General features: G+C 46.5%; 1 protein-coding gene across 2 annotated transcripts in view; it reads left to right on the top strand.

Moving 5' to 3' along the window:
- The window catches only part of LOC119375571 (carbonic anhydrase 1), a 95,985-nt gene that overhangs the window by 59,076 nt on the left and 18,996 nt on the right, over positions 1–17,913 (top strand). Inside the window, exons 1-2 of one of the 2 annotated variants that reach the window (XM_037645792.2) lie at positions 101–118; positions 256–412. The exons of the other annotated variant lie outside the window; for it this stretch is intronic. Coding sequence (XP_037501720.1) covers positions 268–412 — 145 coding nt within the window. The 5' untranslated portion in view covers positions 101–118; positions 256–267. Of the gene's footprint in view, positions 1–100; positions 119–255; positions 413–17,913 lie in introns of those variants that run through there. 2 annotated transcript variants of the gene reach the window in all.

The raw sequence follows: 17,913 nt of genomic DNA, 5'->3' as shown, positions 1-17,913 counted from the left end.
GCGTGGACGAAACTGAGGGAGCGGCCGCCTGTGGATCGAGCGTCGTCGAGGGGCCGTGGTGCTCCGCGCAGCGGCAGCCGCCGCCGCCCGCGACGCTGCGCGCCATCGACAGCAGCCGGTAAATGGCGACAGCCACTGAACGCAGCCTGCAAGGCGTGCTTTCCTCACGCAAGAATTACGTGACTTGCCGAAAAGCGCGGCTGCGCTGGCGGTGAGGCGTTCGTGGGTGAGCAGAGACCGTTTTGCCGTTCGCAGGGAGAGGCCACGATGCCGCCTGCGTCGTGCCGTCTGTGGACGTTGTGTTCGAACCGCGCTCTGACAATACACGTCGTCAAGCGCTTCGTCTCGTGCTCGGCTCCCGCCAAGGGTGACAGCCTCCGGCACCTTCGTCACAGGAAGGTTGTGATCTGTGGTGAGTGAGCGCTGAAGGGGGTGCGCCTGCGAGCGCCGTTATCGCTGGATGCGCGACCTCATCGCGCAGCGCTGGTACGCCATACACTTTGGCATCCCCCCCCCCTTTTTTTTTCAATTATTGTTCTAGAAGATGGGTGCCTTGTATGCGCGGTGCACTAGAGATCTGCTGCAGTCAACGCCGCGTTACTGTGGCTCGTGTTACACGTGTTGTTGAAGCGGCTCAAACACGTGTTTGCCTTCCCCAGACAGTGCCATTTAATCCCTGTGGAGGCAACGCAGAGTGATTTTGGCATCAAGCCAAGCACGATCGCGCGGGTTTTTCTGGTGGTGTGTGTGTGGTTTTTTTTTTTTTTTTTTTTTGCTTCTTGTAACTTACGCTGCCGTATTAACTTGTACAGGCTGCCTCGCACATAGGGGAAAACTCGGAGCGCATAGCAATGCGCTCCGAGTTTTCCCCTCTGAGTGAAACAAACCTGTACATGCCTCTGAGACCTGCTAAGCTGTTCCCAGCGATCATTAATTCCCCATCTCCCTCGCACGTTCATTGTTATTTGTTAACTTTCCACATAGATTTCTGCGTGTGCGAAGTCGGTGGTTCATTTCACTCAGCTGTTGCTATTCTTATTGCCAGCTGGTTTGCACGCTTTTTCTCATGACGACTGCTGTGTGTAGCCATACATATGCGTTGACGGTCTATTGATGGATTACACTATGCAACAGGGCAAAATCATACAAAATATTCTGTATTTCCCGGCTAGCTTGGCTTCTGCGATTATACATACACTCCTGTAATAGTTTAAACAGCGATCCCTGCGAATGACGTCACGTGTACCCGAAGGAAATCGCGTCATCTCGCTGCTCAGTGTGTTTTATGGTCACTTGCACTGTTCCGCAAGTTCTGACACTCCCGACGTAAACTGAAGATACTGTTCAACGTGTATACAAATTGCGTACTGCCTTTCTTTTCGGCAAATAAGGGGCGCCAAGCTTGCGAGCAAAGCCGACTCGGTGACTTTTTCTGGAGCTCCTTTTCCGCGTTCCCTTTCATTGTGAGGACTGTACGCGAGGTCTTCCGCGTTTAGAAGTTCTGGCGACGCCTCCGAATAAGCTTTCGTCACACGTCGAATGCTTATTATGATCGTAAAGGAAGCAGTGCGTATATATTATCGAAAAGCACATTGTTCCCTGTTATTTGCAGCCCTTTATTTTCGCCTTGTTAGAACGTTCCCGCATGCCGAACACCGGCGTAACGTGCCGGAACGGCTGTAGCTGGCTGTAAGCATGCAGCGAATTTTACGGCGTTGTAGCAGTGAAAAATTTCCGCTATCGAATATGAGCACTCGAAAAAGAAAAAAAAAAAACGCCTCCAAATATCGAATGTTCTCACTTCTATAATAATTGTCGGGGTTTGACGTCCCAAAACCGCGATATATGACTAGAGAGACGCCGTAGTGGAGGTCTTCGGAAATTTTGACCATCTGGTGTTCTTTAACGTGCACCTAAACCTTACTACAGGGCTTCTATAGCACTTCGCTTCCATCGGAATGTGGCCGCCGCGACCGGAATTCGATCCCGCGACCTGCTATAAATTGTCACGGAGTACAACCTTTTCTACTATAAATAATTGCCCTCAAGTCAATAAATAGAAAATATGTTAAAGAGACACTAAAGAGCAAAACGATTTTTCTCATATTAGTGAAGTACTCTTTCACGATAGCAAAAACACCACGCTTGCTGCGAGAAGACGCTTAGTAAGCGAGAAAACGCGCAAAAACCAGATGTGGGTGGCGACGCCACCTTCAAGTTTTCGCACCATTCGCCGTGACGTCACATGTTTTGACGGTGCCTACTAGGGACTACGTAGTTCCTAATCGGTAAAAAATGAAGTACATTGTCCTTTGGGGTAATTTTGTTGAGCCAACAGCGCCAAAATACGATAAATACACTTTGAAATCTGTGACGTCACGCGGGGAGATTTCGGCACGAGATTTAAAAATGAAACTTTGAACTTGGTTTTCTCCTCTATTAATAAACATATGATGGCGAAATTAACAACATTAGAGTTCTCAGAGCACAATTTATCGATCTAAACCGATTCATTTTCTCTTTTTTGTCCCTTTAACGAGTTTTCATTAATTAGTCATTTCAGCTGCAGTGAAGTATATCCGCCTCGACGTAGAGTTCGCGTGCCCAAACGACAGGAGCCTGATTGTCATGTGAGTGTTATCAAAAATCTGTACTGTCTAAAAAGAAAAAAAAACACCCTGTATTGTCTCAAGTTTGAACGTAAGGCACAACATTTTATCTTGGTCAGGCGCGTGTAAGAGGTATCACCCTTTGCTCTCGGTTCAAGAGCCAAGTTCAGACGAAGTCGAGAGCGAGGCTTCCGGTTGAGTCATTGCGATTTATGTGCCGAGAAAGAAAGAAAAAAGAAAGTGGCGCGGGCAAGTCGTTTTTGGCCGCTTGCCCCCGCCGACTAGCTTGGACGCTATTTATCGTGTTTGATTGTGATAACATTTGAGCGCTCTGTCGATAATGCCGGGTGACGGGGGATACCCAGTACTGGAAGGGGCATAACGTTGCTCTTTAGCGGCCTTCGACCTGCGTTCTTTCGAAAAGCATATACGGAAGTCTCCCTAAACTTTGACTCACGAACGGCATGCCTGTAGTACACGAAGCTATTTCGAGGAATAATTAACATTCACAAGAGGCAAGCGGGCGAGAAAAAAGATGTATATGGAGTGAGAAAAAAAAAACAAAAAATGAGGTGGGGGGGGGGGGGACATATGTGCTTCTCAAGGGGCAATATTTTCGGAGCGATGAAATTCTTGTCCCATTTGGGCCTGTAACTCATTGATTGTTTTTTTTTTTTTTTTTGCGAGCCAGATTTCCGGAATGCGCTGCGGCACTTTTTGCTTTCTTTTTAAAAATTAATATTCGTTGATGGCAGTACCACATCGATGGCAGTTCCGTCGATGTGGCATGATACCTAGTTGGCAGGGGCGTAGCCAGGAGTTTTTTCGTGGGGGGGGGGGGGGGGGGGGGGGGGGGGGAGGGGGGGGTTCAACCATACTTAATGTACGTCCGTGCGTGCGTTTGTATGTGTGCTTGTATATATACGCCAGCAACATTGAAAAAAAAATCACAGCATATCCACGGAGTGAATGATGATGAGTGGGCGAAACTGCGGAGGTTCATCGGTAAACCGTGAATCTTCCGTGAATTCTGCCCAGTACATCATCACCGACGTGAGATCGGGCGCGTTTATACTAAAGGTTCGATGAGTTATGACGACTTGCAGCTCACTTTAATTTTACATGTACGCTGTGAATTTTCATTGTTTAGAAAACCATTGCTTTATAAAACATCTGGCGTCTTTCGTTAAGCAACTGGCGTCTTTTCGTTTTGCTTTAGAAACATCTGGCGTTCTTTCGTTTTGCTTTTACAAAACATCTGGCGTTTTTCGTTGGTTTATTTCATCAATCAACGGCGTTTTGAACAAAATTTTTATTGTTTAATCACGCACAGGAGAAATCTCACCAGGCACTACCTTGGAGGTAAACAATGGCTGCTAATGGGAATGAGAGACAGAAGAAATCGGCTTTTAGCTAACACTTACACTTCTACTTCTACTAACGTTTCCTACTGGAACATGTTAATGGCTGCTGATGGGGAATGAGAGACAGAAGAATTCGGCTTTTAGTTAACGCGCACGCTGCGAATTTTTTATTGTTCAACAAAGCGTAAGACTGGTTACGCACTACGACTACTACGACTACGACTACGAGGGACGAACGGGTGCCGCCTTAAGGAGCTTCGCCCCTAAAATTTCGGGGGGTTGGGGGTTACCCCCCCCCCCTCCCGCCTGGCTACGCCTCTGCTAGTTGGAGCATGTTACGTAGTTTGATGGCGCGCGTGAATGATGAGATGCTCAAGTTGGATAATGATTCACGTCTGTGAGGCTGATGTTGCAAACACGCGCCTTGAATGCGCCTGAAAACGCTGTGCGCGACACCGAAAAGCCATGTGTGCAGCCGGAGTCATCTTGAGATTGTCCCTTGGTAATTGGCAAAAGCGCGCTGTGTATAGTACTTTTTGGAACGCAAAATGGACGCCTATTTGCTCTTGCCACTCGGGCAGGTATACTGTCTCGAAAACGTACTGTATAGAGTGGCCGTCTGCGTAAAGCAGATAGTAAGGAAATTTCGAAATGGGCTTCGGAACACCCGAAAAACTGATAAAGTCGCACACCGTGCAGGAGAGGTTCAAGAGGCGAGACTACTAGGTGCTTCGACCGCGTAATCAGTAGAGGCTGGAGCTACTTTGATAAGAATTAGGCAGTGACACTTGACTTCGGTGACAAGAGGAAACAAGATCGTCGAAGAACAGGTAGCAAAACAGTACGGAGCGAGAATATGGTCGCCACGGAGCTAAGAGCGGCTGACAATAGGGTCAAGGCACGGTGGGTCAAGGGGAGGAAGCACCAGACAGTTCACGACGATCAAAACAGAACTTGGCCGATAAAATTAACCCTGCAAGAAACTCTCACGTTACAAGCAGGATTTCAAATCCTAGCTGCCTCACTGATGTTCAACAACGCGTAATACGCGTATGTCTCTTTCTTTCTTTTCTTTTTTCCCCAAGACGCTTGCGATGGATAATGTGATAGAGGCTGCATCGCCGTTGTCTTGCTGCTAATACGTTATACTCACCGAAACTAGTGCTGCTCTTTGTTAAAGCCCAGCACGTTATAGGGCGTTCGAATAGTACAATTTCCGAATTGATTCGGACGTGTATTCAAGAGAAGCAGGGGCGTAGCCAGAAATTTTTTTCGGGGGGGGGTTCAACCATACTTTATGTATGTTCGTGCGTGCGTTTGTATGTGTGCGTGTATATATACGCAAGCAAAACTGAAAAATTTCGGGGGGGGGGGGGTTGAACCCCCCCAACCCCCCCCCCCCCCCTTGGCTACGCCCCTGAAGAGAAGCGGTCTCTGAATATCTAAAGGATCATTAAATATTCTTATATATTAAAGAAATCGAATGAAGTTTTCGCGCAATTCGTTTCGCAAAATAGGGATGCTTATTCGCATTTGTTCGACAAATGCGCGTAAAGCCGTCTGGGACTCAGCGTCTGGTCAGTCCAAGGAGCTTGTAAATGAGGAACAACTGCTTTCATTGGTCTGTTGCACCATTAAAATGACAATGATAAAACGCGAAAGCAGCATATCACGACGTGCTTGCGGGGTGCTGTGTTCATTGAAGGAGAGGCGTCTGCCATATGGTAGAACGGCGTTGTACTTATATAAGTAATAAATTGTTGTATCTAAATCGAGAGAAGGAATCGTGTACCGGCCGCTTAGAAATAAGCGAGGCATACATATTGAATACTTGGAATTTATTGAGCAGGGGTTATCTGCCGCTTACATTCGCACAGACAGAGGTAGATGCAAACAAAACTTTAATGCTCGGGAACTATAGACGCTCTCAGGGGCGGCTGCAGAGCGTGATTTCTTACTTAGCACATAATTGCCTCGGTATTTAATCCACGCCTTGTCGTGGGGTTTTCTGCATGATTAGCACAGACACGCGGCGTGTACTATGTACACGGGCAATCTCGTGTGCGCCACTTATAAAACCTAATTTATGTAAACTTTTTTTTTTTTCGCTCTGTTGAGAGCGACGCTGTTTTGCGCTGTAGTTGACATTCATTGACCTCACTTCCTACAGCGCAACGCCGTCGCTCACAAAGCGACGCTTCCGCCAAGCCAGCGGCAGATAAACGAGATCTGGCGTCGTCTTTACGCCATGTCCCGCTTGATCTGCATGTTAATATCGCGCTAGAACTCGTGATGCGGCTCGCCTGGCTCGTAAAGGCTCTTATATTGGTGTACGTTCTTCTCTGCTAGTGGCACTGCCAGCTTGCGGATTGTTTTAATATCATCAAACATGACCGTGGGCGTCAGCAGGGGGGGTGCTAAAGGGGCATTCCCCCCCTCAAGCCACAGCAGCGCCCTGCCCCAGCCGCGATGCAACACGGGTTTCCACCCCCCAAGACAAAATCCTACCGACACTCATGCATGGGGCTGCTTGTAACGACGCCTTTTCGCTGCGGTTAAATAATTTAATCAAGGATTCAAAAAATAATTGTGCGGATGGCAGTAAGCTGGATGCACTAAAGTGGAGATGCTGTCTACATCAATATCTCCACTACAACCCACGTTTATATATAAAACAACTGCGCGTTATTGCGGAGTAAGTTACCAAACAAAAACAAGACTGGGCCCATGAGCGCTTTCATGCGGTTGTGCGTTAGTTTTATATATATATATATATATATATATATATATATATATATATATATATATATATATATAACGCGATTTATATAAATTATTATATCCGTCACTACAGGCACTACCCTGTCAATTTCAGAGAACGTCAGGTTTCGGAAGGGGTCGATGTGGGCGGGCGATATGGTAATGCCGGCGCGGAGCGCCGTTTCATCTAATGCGCCCGTGCTGATAATGACGTTTCATCTAGGGATTTCAATATACCGTCCATTCTTAGGGGACACAGCTCGTTAGCATTCTAGCACTGATAACAGCTGAAGTTTTCAAAGAAGTTTTAATTATTATAATGATGATTATTATTAACGTAGTGTCGCACGTTGTACAGGTCCTTTTCTCCTTTGTCTTTCAGCCGACCTTGCGCACTGCTATATGCGATTTTATTTATCATTGTCCTTCTGTTTTTCTCGTATTGTGTTATTCTATTTTTTCTCTGTTGTCCTGACTTATCGTTTTTTACATTTGTGCTCATTTTTGTTTGTTTTCTTCTGTAGACTCTCTTTATTGTATTGCTTGTTTTTAGTAATTGCTTTTTTGTGTGCGTCAGTATACAAAGACCTTACAGTTGTTCCTGGGCACGTTGATTGATTGATTGATTGATTGATTGATTGATTGATTGATTGATTGATTGATTGATTGATTGATTGATTGATTGATTGATTGATTGATTGATTGATTGATTGATTGATTGATTGATTGATTGATTGATTGATATGTGTCTGAAGCGTGGCAGCAGTCACCTCTCCCTATATCTCTTTCTGTCCATCTTAACCTCCCTGCCTTTCCTTCTCTACTATTTCTTCTCTCTTTTCTGCACACGAAATGCTCAATGTAAATGAGATTGAATGCCATGAAGTGTTTAGCCTAAGAGTGGTGTCGATACTTTAAATCGCATTGAATGCCATGAAGTGTTTAGCCTAAAAGTGGTGTCGATACTTTAAATCGCAAGTCCCCGCCGCGTCGCTCATATAGAGTAGCAACAGTGGGGTGAATTGCATTATATCAAATATGATCTCGATGTACGAATCAGTTATTTGAATAGCAGTTATTCAGCAATAGATACTAGGGGCGTTCAATAAAGATTTCCCCTGACTCACTTCTATTTATTGCAGGATGCTGAAACTGCGCATGTGTAATGACATAAGTCACTGTAGGTCACGTGCCAATGTGCAACTCTAAACTATTAACGGTCTTTCTTTTAGAGGTGCTGAAGTGTTGTGAGGTGTGATAATGGATGCAGTGGAACACAGAGCAGCCGTCAAGTTCCTGTACTTGAAAGGCCACACTCCAAGGGAGACGTTCGATGAGATAAAAGAGGTTTATGGGGAAGATTCCCCATCATATGATGCAGTGAAGAACTGGCGTCGTCAATTCAAATACGGTCTGATTTCGGTGGAAGCGGCTCCGATTGCAGGGCGACCCCACTTCGCTGTCGATGAACACACCATCCAGCAAGTGGAGGCTGCCATTTTGGAAAATCGCCGCGTTATCGTTCGAGACCTAGCCCAACATGTCAAGATTAGTGTGACGTCAATGGAAAGAAATCATTCAGGACGATCTTCATATGCGTAAGGTATCCGCTTGCTGGGTTCCCCGACTGCTCACACCTTTCCAAAAGGAGGAACGAGTCGAATGCTCTCAGCACCTTTTGACCATGTGCCATGGAAACCAGCAGTACTTTTTCAACAGACTGATTACGCAGCATGAATGCTGGGTCCATCACTATAATCCGGAGACTAAAGTCCAGTCGATGCAATGGAAGCACTTGGACTCACCGCCTCCAAAGAAGGCACGCACCTAGCCCTCAGCGGGCAAGGTCATGCTCACACTCATTTGGGACCAGCACGGAGTAGTCTTGATGGATTTCCTAGCAAAGGGTGCCACGATTACTGGGGCATACTATGCTTCACTGCTGCGAAAATTGCGGGAGGCCATCAAAAACAAGAGACGTGGCATGCTCACCAAAGGTGTCCGCCTTCTGCAAGACAGTGCCCCAGTTCACAACTCACATGTTGCCCAGACGGAAGCACGCTCCTGCGGCTTTGAAATTGTACCGAATTCCCCTTATTCACTCGACCTCGCACCATCGGACTTGCACCTCTTTCCAACAATGAAGTCATATTTGAAGGGCAAGCATTTTCCAATGATGAGGCTCTGATTTCTGAGGTTACAACATGGCTCTTGCAGCAACCTGTCGACTTCTACAAGCGAGGCGTTTACAGTTGCGTAAAAAGATGGTAGAAGTGTGTGGGGTAGAAGTGTGTCCCTGGGTGGCACCTATGTAGAGAAGCACTAAGAAATATGCAAAGTTTCGTTGCTCTCCGTCCCTTGGAAGTGAGTCAGGGGAAATCTTTATTGAACGCCCCACGTACGTTGACGCATTACTGCGTAAGAGCGATTTCAACAAAATGGAATGGGGGCTTGGAGAGTAATAGCTCAGCGCTCCTGCATAAAGGTATCGCTAAACCGGAGCCGTTTAGCGAAAATTATGTCAAAACGCGAACAGAAGGGGTTGTGTGCAGTGCATGTGCTGTCTATACAGAAATGTTGGCGCGTGGTAGTAAGGTATGGGAGGAGGAAGAGGCCTTCCTTTCGTTGTTAGCCTGCGCACCACAAATGTGTGATTTTTTTTTCCATATGGTTTTGGATAAGTTGTAACGACATGACATATCGAATCTCTTTTTCCGCATGCTATGTTCTGAGCTAGTTTCGACTAAAATGTGCATATACCAATGTGAGTTCTTATTAGCTTTTATGCATACACATCGATGACGAGCAGCGTATTCTACCGCTAGAGGTGAAAATGCAGCTGAAACTGCTGCGAATGTTCCTGGTTTAAGCAACTCTACAACGTTCGACTACGTCGGCACCCCAGCCATGCATGAACTTAGCAAGTTAGCTGTGAAGCTAACCTGTTCTCTATGTGCCGTGGCAACGCCTCGGCAGTCGGAACTCGTGATTGGTTATCTGCTAACGGGAACCAACACGCACGCATTCAAATATGCAAAGAAATGTATGATCTCCTCAGCCCCGTATTTCGAATACAAACCGTGTAGTCTTCGCAATTCGTTTCGTGTTGGCTTTGACAGATGTTCAAAATCTCCGAATATTGAAAGATAATACTCGAATGTTTCAAGCTAAAATATCCATGCGAATTACTGCTGCACAGGCCTTTCAGAATTAGCCGATGGCGTTGCTCCACCGCAGAAGCACCGCCGTCAGTGAGCAATCATATATGGAGCGGTCAGACATGCGGGTATACCGCGTTTTTAGCCTGCCTGCAGACTTGTTGAACGGATTTGGCTGAAAGATATTGTTTGCTCAGCGCATTTGGACTCGCTTAGGTAACATGGGACACTGTAGCATTGCTTACTCAGCCCCTTTTCTGGCCTCTATTAATAGACGTTCCTGCTATTGCATTGGTATGTAATGACGAACAGAACTCTATTCATGGGGACTTATGGTTTCATTTCTTTTACTACTATCTTTTTCATGAACGTGGAGGAAGTTGTCATGCTTCACATGTTTATCATTGACAGACTTGTCAATTTAGCACCAATTTCGTTTTGAATGGCATCACGGATATTTAAGAATGTAAGCAGTATACCATGTTGCCGTCATTCTATTTTAACTATACTTTTCTTTTTTTAAAGAAATGGGCGAAAAAAAAAATGTCTGCATTCGGTTCAAAATTTTCGCTGTTCAAACACCCCTATAGACTTTGGCAGTGCGTTTCATAAAAGTATCCGACACCCTGCGCCCTGTGCTGAATAGTAGTTCGCAGCGCGAGCAGCCTGCGTGCAAGAGCTTTCCTTCTCGCTGCTGCGATGTCGTTTTCATCTAATCATTTCTGCCAAGAAAGGGGATTGCACTGCACACACGCCAGTCACCTGCGCTGCGTGCGGCTGTGTACTGTTTGTCTAAGGAAACGATTATTCCGCCTTGAGTCCACCGCTTTTTCCTGTGTCGTGCTTCGACTTCTGCATCACACATGTGCAGTTCTGCATCTGTTGTTGTTTGGTAATTGTTTTTTTTTTTTTTAGCGTGCGTTCCACTGTACTGGCCGCGGCACTTACAGACGCGCGCACGATAAACATTTTGTAAAAGGTTTCCTGCGCGGAAATCGTTACCTGGCCCGCCCATTTTCTTTTCGCGATGTTTGCGCTCGAAGCGGCGGCTTCGACCCGCCTTATCGCGTGCCGCGGCTCCGAACATGCGCCGGGATTCGGACATGGGGCCGCGAGGGTGGGAAAGGGTCGGCGAGGAGGGCGGCTCATAAATCCCGCCTCGTCAAGCTTGCGCGCGCAATGCCGAAGGAGCACCGCGAAATGTGAAGGGCCGTCGGTCGACGACTGAGAATATCGTCGCCGAGCGCTATTTGAGTGCTCTGCGATTCCGCCGTCTTCTTCGCAGCGCGCTTGAAAGAGCCGCATCCATTTCTTCCAGCTTTCTATTTTCGCTTTTCTTTTTGGCCTTCTTTAAAATTTTGTTTTCTTTGCTTGCTCCTTTTCAATCGAGCGCCTTTCCGGTGAGTGGTTTGCTGCTTTCATCCTTCGTGAATGCCCTAGCATGCATGTGTTAGAGCGCGCGTTGATGAGGGTTCGAGCCGCTACCTCGAGTCTAGAGCGGTTGCAGTCATTGTTTCGCTAACGAGCTGCGCGCACCTGTTGCGTTGCGGCATTTTTATTGTGCCAGTGTTTCTCCTGAAACCGTGATTACGCGGCACTATGGATAGTTTATTACATCTTTAGCAGAAGAGACGATTGGGGTATCTTTGCACAGCGAATCGGTTTTAAACGTGTTCCTAAATACCGTTTTTTTTTTTCTTTTCGTGGGGATGATTAGCTTGTCTGGATGTCACCGAAAGGTTCGTTAGATGACGAGGATATGATCCTTCGGACCGTAACGCCAGGTGAAGCCTCTCGACATGTCTAACAAATCTGCAGACTGGGGAACCGTGAGACCAAATAACAATAAAATAAAAGGCGGAAAAGAATAAGCGGCTACGCTTCGCAACGAAAAATGACTCGTTTAGAGCCATGGTTAAGTTTAGTGAATGAAGAAGAAAAGCATCGGGGCGTCCTTGCCGTTGCAATTCCATATGCAGTTAACAAATGAGCTTCAGCGAAACCTTGCAGACGGAGATAGTTTCTTCGAGGCAAAAACCGTCATTGCATGCTTAATTATCTCGGCGTGGTACAGAACCATTGCGACTTAATGTAACAGGCAGACCGCCGCGAAAATTGTATGATCGTTTATCGAAAAGCAAGTTCTGTAGTTAAAATAAAACCTTGTTTTCGCATCATGGGAATGGAACGCAATACTTTGAGCTTGACTAATACTCTGTGAACTGGATCTGGACATTTATGTTTCTGTAGTTCCGAAGCTTGTTTGCCGTTGGCCCTTGTTAATTTATATTTATATAGTTGGCTTACTTTCCATTGTAAGCTTCATTACGGCAGAATGGAAGCTGCAAGGCACGTGTTCGCATGCTTGTCGCCGTTCAGTGTAGTTTGCTGACATGCCGAGAGAAGAAAGTAAGAAAAAAATTTTGTCTTCCAATTTAGCAGTTACAGAAATCCGTGACATTTAACTTCAATTTCTACTAAACATGGCGTTCGTGTGCTAGCGGGATAGTGTACCAAGCGGGCTGGCAAGCTTCTCGTTGGCGGACTGTACCGGCATTCTTAATTGTTTTCAAAAAGTTGAATGTCCCCTAACACCGGTGGTCCGTAACTTTGAACTCGCACCACTCCTCTCGCCGGTGCTTGGCCTTCGTTCTCCGGGCGACCTGCAGCAGCAGAGTGTCCTTCCACCCGCGATGGGCACAGCCTGCTCGACCGACCAGGCCGTCCTGCTCATTGGCTCGGCGGCTTACCCGGAGAACTACACCGCCTTCGGCGACCGTGGGACCCGCGGCGCTACGGCAGAGGAGGAGCGGGTCGACTCCGCGTCGCTAGGTTCGCCTGCTTCTCGCTCGAGAAGCGTTTGGTGTTTCCAACCGGAGCCTCTGCGCATACGCGCATTTCGTTTTGGCTCGCCTTCGCGAGGCTACGCGATAATGAAATAGCGTAAAAACGAGTGAAATATTATTTCAGTGGCCTTGTACGGTGCCATGTATACACAACACATTGTACAGTCGTGAGCACGCTTACCGTAAACACGGGAGCGCGTGCCACGCGGTGCTACTAGCGACGCCTACCTAAACAACGCAAGGATCGGCACAAGCGCATTGCGTAAGCGGCGACACTATTTCTCCATCTCTCAAACTACCACATCTGAACGCACCTTCATCGAGGGCGCTCACCGATGACGCAGTATGCGCGATAGTAAAATAACCACACCGCTAACACACCACGCATGTATCGAGCCTCGTGTTGGTGTAGGTATAGGAGTCGCTGAAAGCACAGTGCGGCTATAATAGGGTGCCTCGATGCGCGCGCACGCGCGCATCAAGGCACCCTAAGTACGGCACGCGCTCCCGTCTTTACGGTAAGCGTGCTCACGAGTGTACAGGGTCGGACACATCCAAGGTGAACGCCTCATAGGTATTCAAGCCGGTAAAATCAGAACGTTTATTGTAATTCACGAAGGAAGTCCGTTATATGACGTCTAATTACGGTGTCGATAAACGGAATAATTTTGCGAATTATGTAATAAACATCAGCCTCTATATGAGGCCTTGAACACCAATATGATGCTCACCTTAGATGTGGAAGACCCTGTACGTGGCATTGCGCACTGGTCATGCATGCAATACCTTTTACAATGCCAGTGCGCTGTTACTGTTTAATGTTTGCACCGTTGTTCTCTACGAGCAAGTTCTGCTTCGCAGCGCCCGTTTAGCGCTTCTTTAGTTCACTAAAGCTGCAGTGTTCAATTCCCTGATGAAGACGTCGGTGCCAGCCGGCGCCGGTTAAACTGTGTCGTCCGTTTTAAACCGCTATAATCCTACCAACAGTGCACGTTGCACTGTAGCGCTCATGTCATGCATGATTTGGAAGCGTTAACAAAAGAAAATGTACGTAGCCAAAAAAAATCGTCGTAGTACGTCAGAAGCTAGCAGTACGTCATCTCTATTGTACCTTCATCAGATATATGCCTCTGAGATCAAAGGCAACCGCCCAGCTATGAAACGCTTCTTCATTTCAGCGATTATAGATAGGCTTCCACTCGTCAATTCCAAAAGCCTATGAGTGCATTACTAATATAGCTGGGGCACCCCTCTGATTAGGTCAGGGGTGCCCTGATTAGGTCAGGGGTGCCGCTGAGGGGTGCCCCGCAGGGCACCCCTCTGATTAATAAATATTAAGCTGGTGTATGAACGCTAGTGCGTTGAAGTATCTGTGAGTATAAGTGAGTGTCAATGTGAGCCGTCATAAGGCTGATAGTAATGCTGAAGTTGAGTAGTTATCAGCACAACCGGCAACAAAATTTGGAGCTCACTCAGACTCACTCAAGAAATATATGTTGTGCTTAGGGCTCACTCGGACTCAGACTCACCAAAATTTTCCTCAACCGTACTCACTCGGATTCAGACTCACTAAAATTTGTCTTAACCGAACTCATTCTGACTCAAACTCAACAAAATATTACTCAGCCGGACTCACTCAGACTCACGGCTCGATCTGAGTCTGAGTGAGTCAACTCATGAGTGAGTTTGTCGACCTGTGGCATGAGCGTTAAAATTTGCGAGGTTTTCATTTTTTAAAACTAATTGATGAAGTATAGTTCCACGTTATGGTATATACCAGCAAGACTTAGGTAAAGTTCTTTCGACGTTGCGGACGTCACGCACTTCTATATTTAGAGTGACCGTGAGCTGCGTCGCAGTGTAAGAGAGCATGCTGCGCAAAGTTCAAGGTACCCAGGCGTGTATACCACGTGATTCCTTTGTCTGTGTGGCTGCTGCTGTTATAGTAAGTGTTCTGTCTTTGCGAACATATCGCCTAGCTCGCTTCGCAGCACCCCACACGGGCGCTATAGACAAACGTATACGTGCTCACGTCTTTACGTTGTGAAAAGGACGCTGATTGATTGTGTGACGTTAACTTAAAAGCGAAAGCATGGTTGCAATCGTGGAATCTTCCTTGGTAGCATCTGGTTTAGACTGCAGTACTTTGTCATGAAATGTCATGCTTTCGGTGCACTTGAAGGCGGTAAGAATCAGCCCTGTACTGCACGCTATATACATCTCGCATGTTCATTCTTTGGCTTTGGGACGTAAAGACACCACACTTTCTTTTACTATTATTAGTAATAGTAGTAGTACCACAGCACTTCTTCGGTGTTAACCCTATACAGCTAGTATTCGGAGCCCGCTTGTGCTCAGCTAGTTTGTCTTTCGGGACCGTATACATTTGTAACACCCACCGCGGTGGTTATGGTGCCTTATTATAGTGTTTATGGTGCCTGATTGCTGCCTGCTGAAGGTCGCGGGATCGAATTCCGGTCGCGGCGGCCGCATTTCGATGAAGGCAAAATGCCAGAGGCCCGCAGTGCTTAGATTTATAGTGGTCGAAATTTCCGGAGTCCTCCACTACGGTGTCTTTCATAATCATATCGTGGTTTCGGGGCGTAAAAGTCCAACAATTATTATTACGAGGGTTGTTCAAAAAAAGTAAAGGCCGTTTGGTTCCCAAAAAATAAGAATTCATTAGCAAAAGTTTTTATTGGCTGGTTTAGCTTAGCGCAAAACTACTTTACTGTTCTGCATAATCACTGTTAAATTCTAAGTACTTTTCGTACCGCTGCACCAGTTTCTTTAGCCCCCCTGCACATAAGTTCGCCGCCTGCCAATTCTTTGCTGTTTAAGTTGGTCGGTAAGCATTTTTAGTACCCAGCTTTCACACACTCTGACATCTGAGCTGTTGAGTTACAATCGTGCAAATTCTAGTGCGGCTGACGAGAGGAAATTCATCTGACAGACAACAGTCGTCGATCTAATCGCAATTTCCGGTGTGCTTGTTGAACAGTTTCATTGGTCTGTACTCTGGCCCTTCCACTCCGCTCTTCGTCGTGCACATTTGTGCGGCCATTTGTGAAGTCTTGACACCATTTTATGACCTTTCCTTCACTCATCACTTCATGTCCATAAACTGGGCACAACTCCGCATAAGTTTGAGAAGCTGATGATCCTTTTGCAAGCAAAAATCGAATTATACAGCGCGCACTTCACAACAGGCGCGAGCAGCGATTTTCGCAGACATTGTCGTTTGCATTCCCCGAAAACCAGACGACTACCGAGTCAGAACAATAACTTCAGTACCCTCGCGAAGAATTAACAGATGGCGCTGCACAAATAAATCTTCATTCTGACGTGTAAATATTTAAATATTAGCAAACGGTCCTTACTTTTCGAATAGCCCTCGTATATTATTATTATTATTATTATTATTATTATTATTATTATTTGTAGCACTGCCAGAGCGCTCAAAAATGACCAAGGGAAGGATGCTGGGTTGCCACTAGTGGCTACTTTTCGCCAAAGTGGCGAATTTCAGAAGCCCGTGGCGACCTAAAATTGTGCTTAGCGACATGGCGATTTTTGGCGATTTCTGGCTCAGGTCTCGACTGAGTTGTACATTTTATGCTCATTGTCTTCCCAATGAATGATCGACATTTTTTCTATTTTTCTTGGTTTTGGACTCACCAGTAAAAGGCGCACTTTACACGTAATCCAGTACGGCCATTCTGTTTCTCGTGTGGATCGCCTCAATTAATCTAGATCCCGGAGGTACTGGTGTCTCCCCCAGCAAACTCCCAGCAAAATGTAAGTCAGCGGATTGCTTCGCGTGCTGCGAGGCGGTGGTGTTAGACTAAGTTCTGCTTCTGAAGTGGCTACACGACGGGTAGGCCGTGTGTTCCGACCATAGCTCCAACTTTTCTGAATAGCTTGTCGACTTCGTCACTGCTACAGTACCCCCCTATTTCTGTATGTAGAGTGTATTTTTGTCATTAACATACTTTTTTGGCAGACCAAGAAGTCGGCTTCTCTGGGCAGCCTTCACGAACTGCGCCGAGGCGAACGTGTAGTGTAAGCTTGACCGCATAGAAAGCGTGGTACGGGCACTATAGAAGTCACGCAGTACTTTCGATGAAGCTATTTCCGTTGCCTTGTAATTAAGTTGTTCGATTATTGGACGTATGATTGCACTGCAATGATATTGTTTGATTTATCTGAAGAAAGGCTCACGCCATCTCTCTCTTTTTGTAGCGACTGCTTCGCTCCGTATTCGCTTCAACTGAAACTAATTCCTCCACAAGTTTTTGGTATGAGACGCTAGCATTCAGGGACGCTGCTGGTGTATGCTCTCTGTCAGCGCTCGCCATTAGAGCCATCAGGATCCTGACACTTCCGATCTCAAATGCCGAAGCGGAAAGAGTCTTTCCTCATGTAACCTTGACTAACACGGAACTTCGCAATAAGATGAAGCTGGACCTTTTGGAGTCCATCTTAGGGATCAAATGTGGCCTTCGTTTGCAGTAAAAGGCGTCGACAAACTACGCTGTTTCGGAGGAAGTTCTTCGCCAAATGACGGCGAATTATCCTGGGGCTTCCAGCATTTACCAATAGTGCCCCTTCCGTGATACCCGGGAAGTGCGTCGGGGTCAAGTACCTAGGGATATTTATGGCCGAGAGGCGGATGCGGGGCGTGTGTGCAATAAAAATTATTTACTCAGGTATTTTTCGCTGTTCTCGGCGAGCATGTGCAGTAAAAACAATTGCTGTATACCATTTTACATTCTTTCATTTAAGTTACTATAAGAAATGGGCAGTGGCGCCCGGTATCATATTAGTATCATACTCAAAAGCCACAAGAATCACTAATGATTGGTTCCTTTAAGACTTCTGTCGTATTACCTTCAATAAAGCTTTTAATTCATGTATGAGGACATAAAGCTGTCTACAAACAACGCTGTCGCGCTTTTCACGCGAGGTTTACCAAACCACGGCCGGTCTGGAGGCGCGCGCTCGCTCCTTAACTTTCACCTTTACAACGAGCGCACTGCGATGGAAGGATATCATGAGCGTTCCATTCATTGGAAAACGTCATTATAATTTAGGAGTTATGTATGGCACTCTATTCTACAGGGCTACACATAATTTTCAATTTTTATTACTCGGCATGCCACACATATCCAGAGTG

This window comes from Rhipicephalus sanguineus, chromosome 1 (genome assembly GCF_013339695.2).
Source record: "Rhipicephalus sanguineus isolate Rsan-2018 chromosome 1, BIME_Rsan_1.4, whole genome shotgun sequence".
Lineage (NCBI taxonomy): Eukaryota > Metazoa > Arthropoda > Arachnida > Ixodida > Ixodidae > Rhipicephalus > Rhipicephalus sanguineus.
This window is presented reverse-complemented; position numbering and strand designations above follow the sequence as displayed.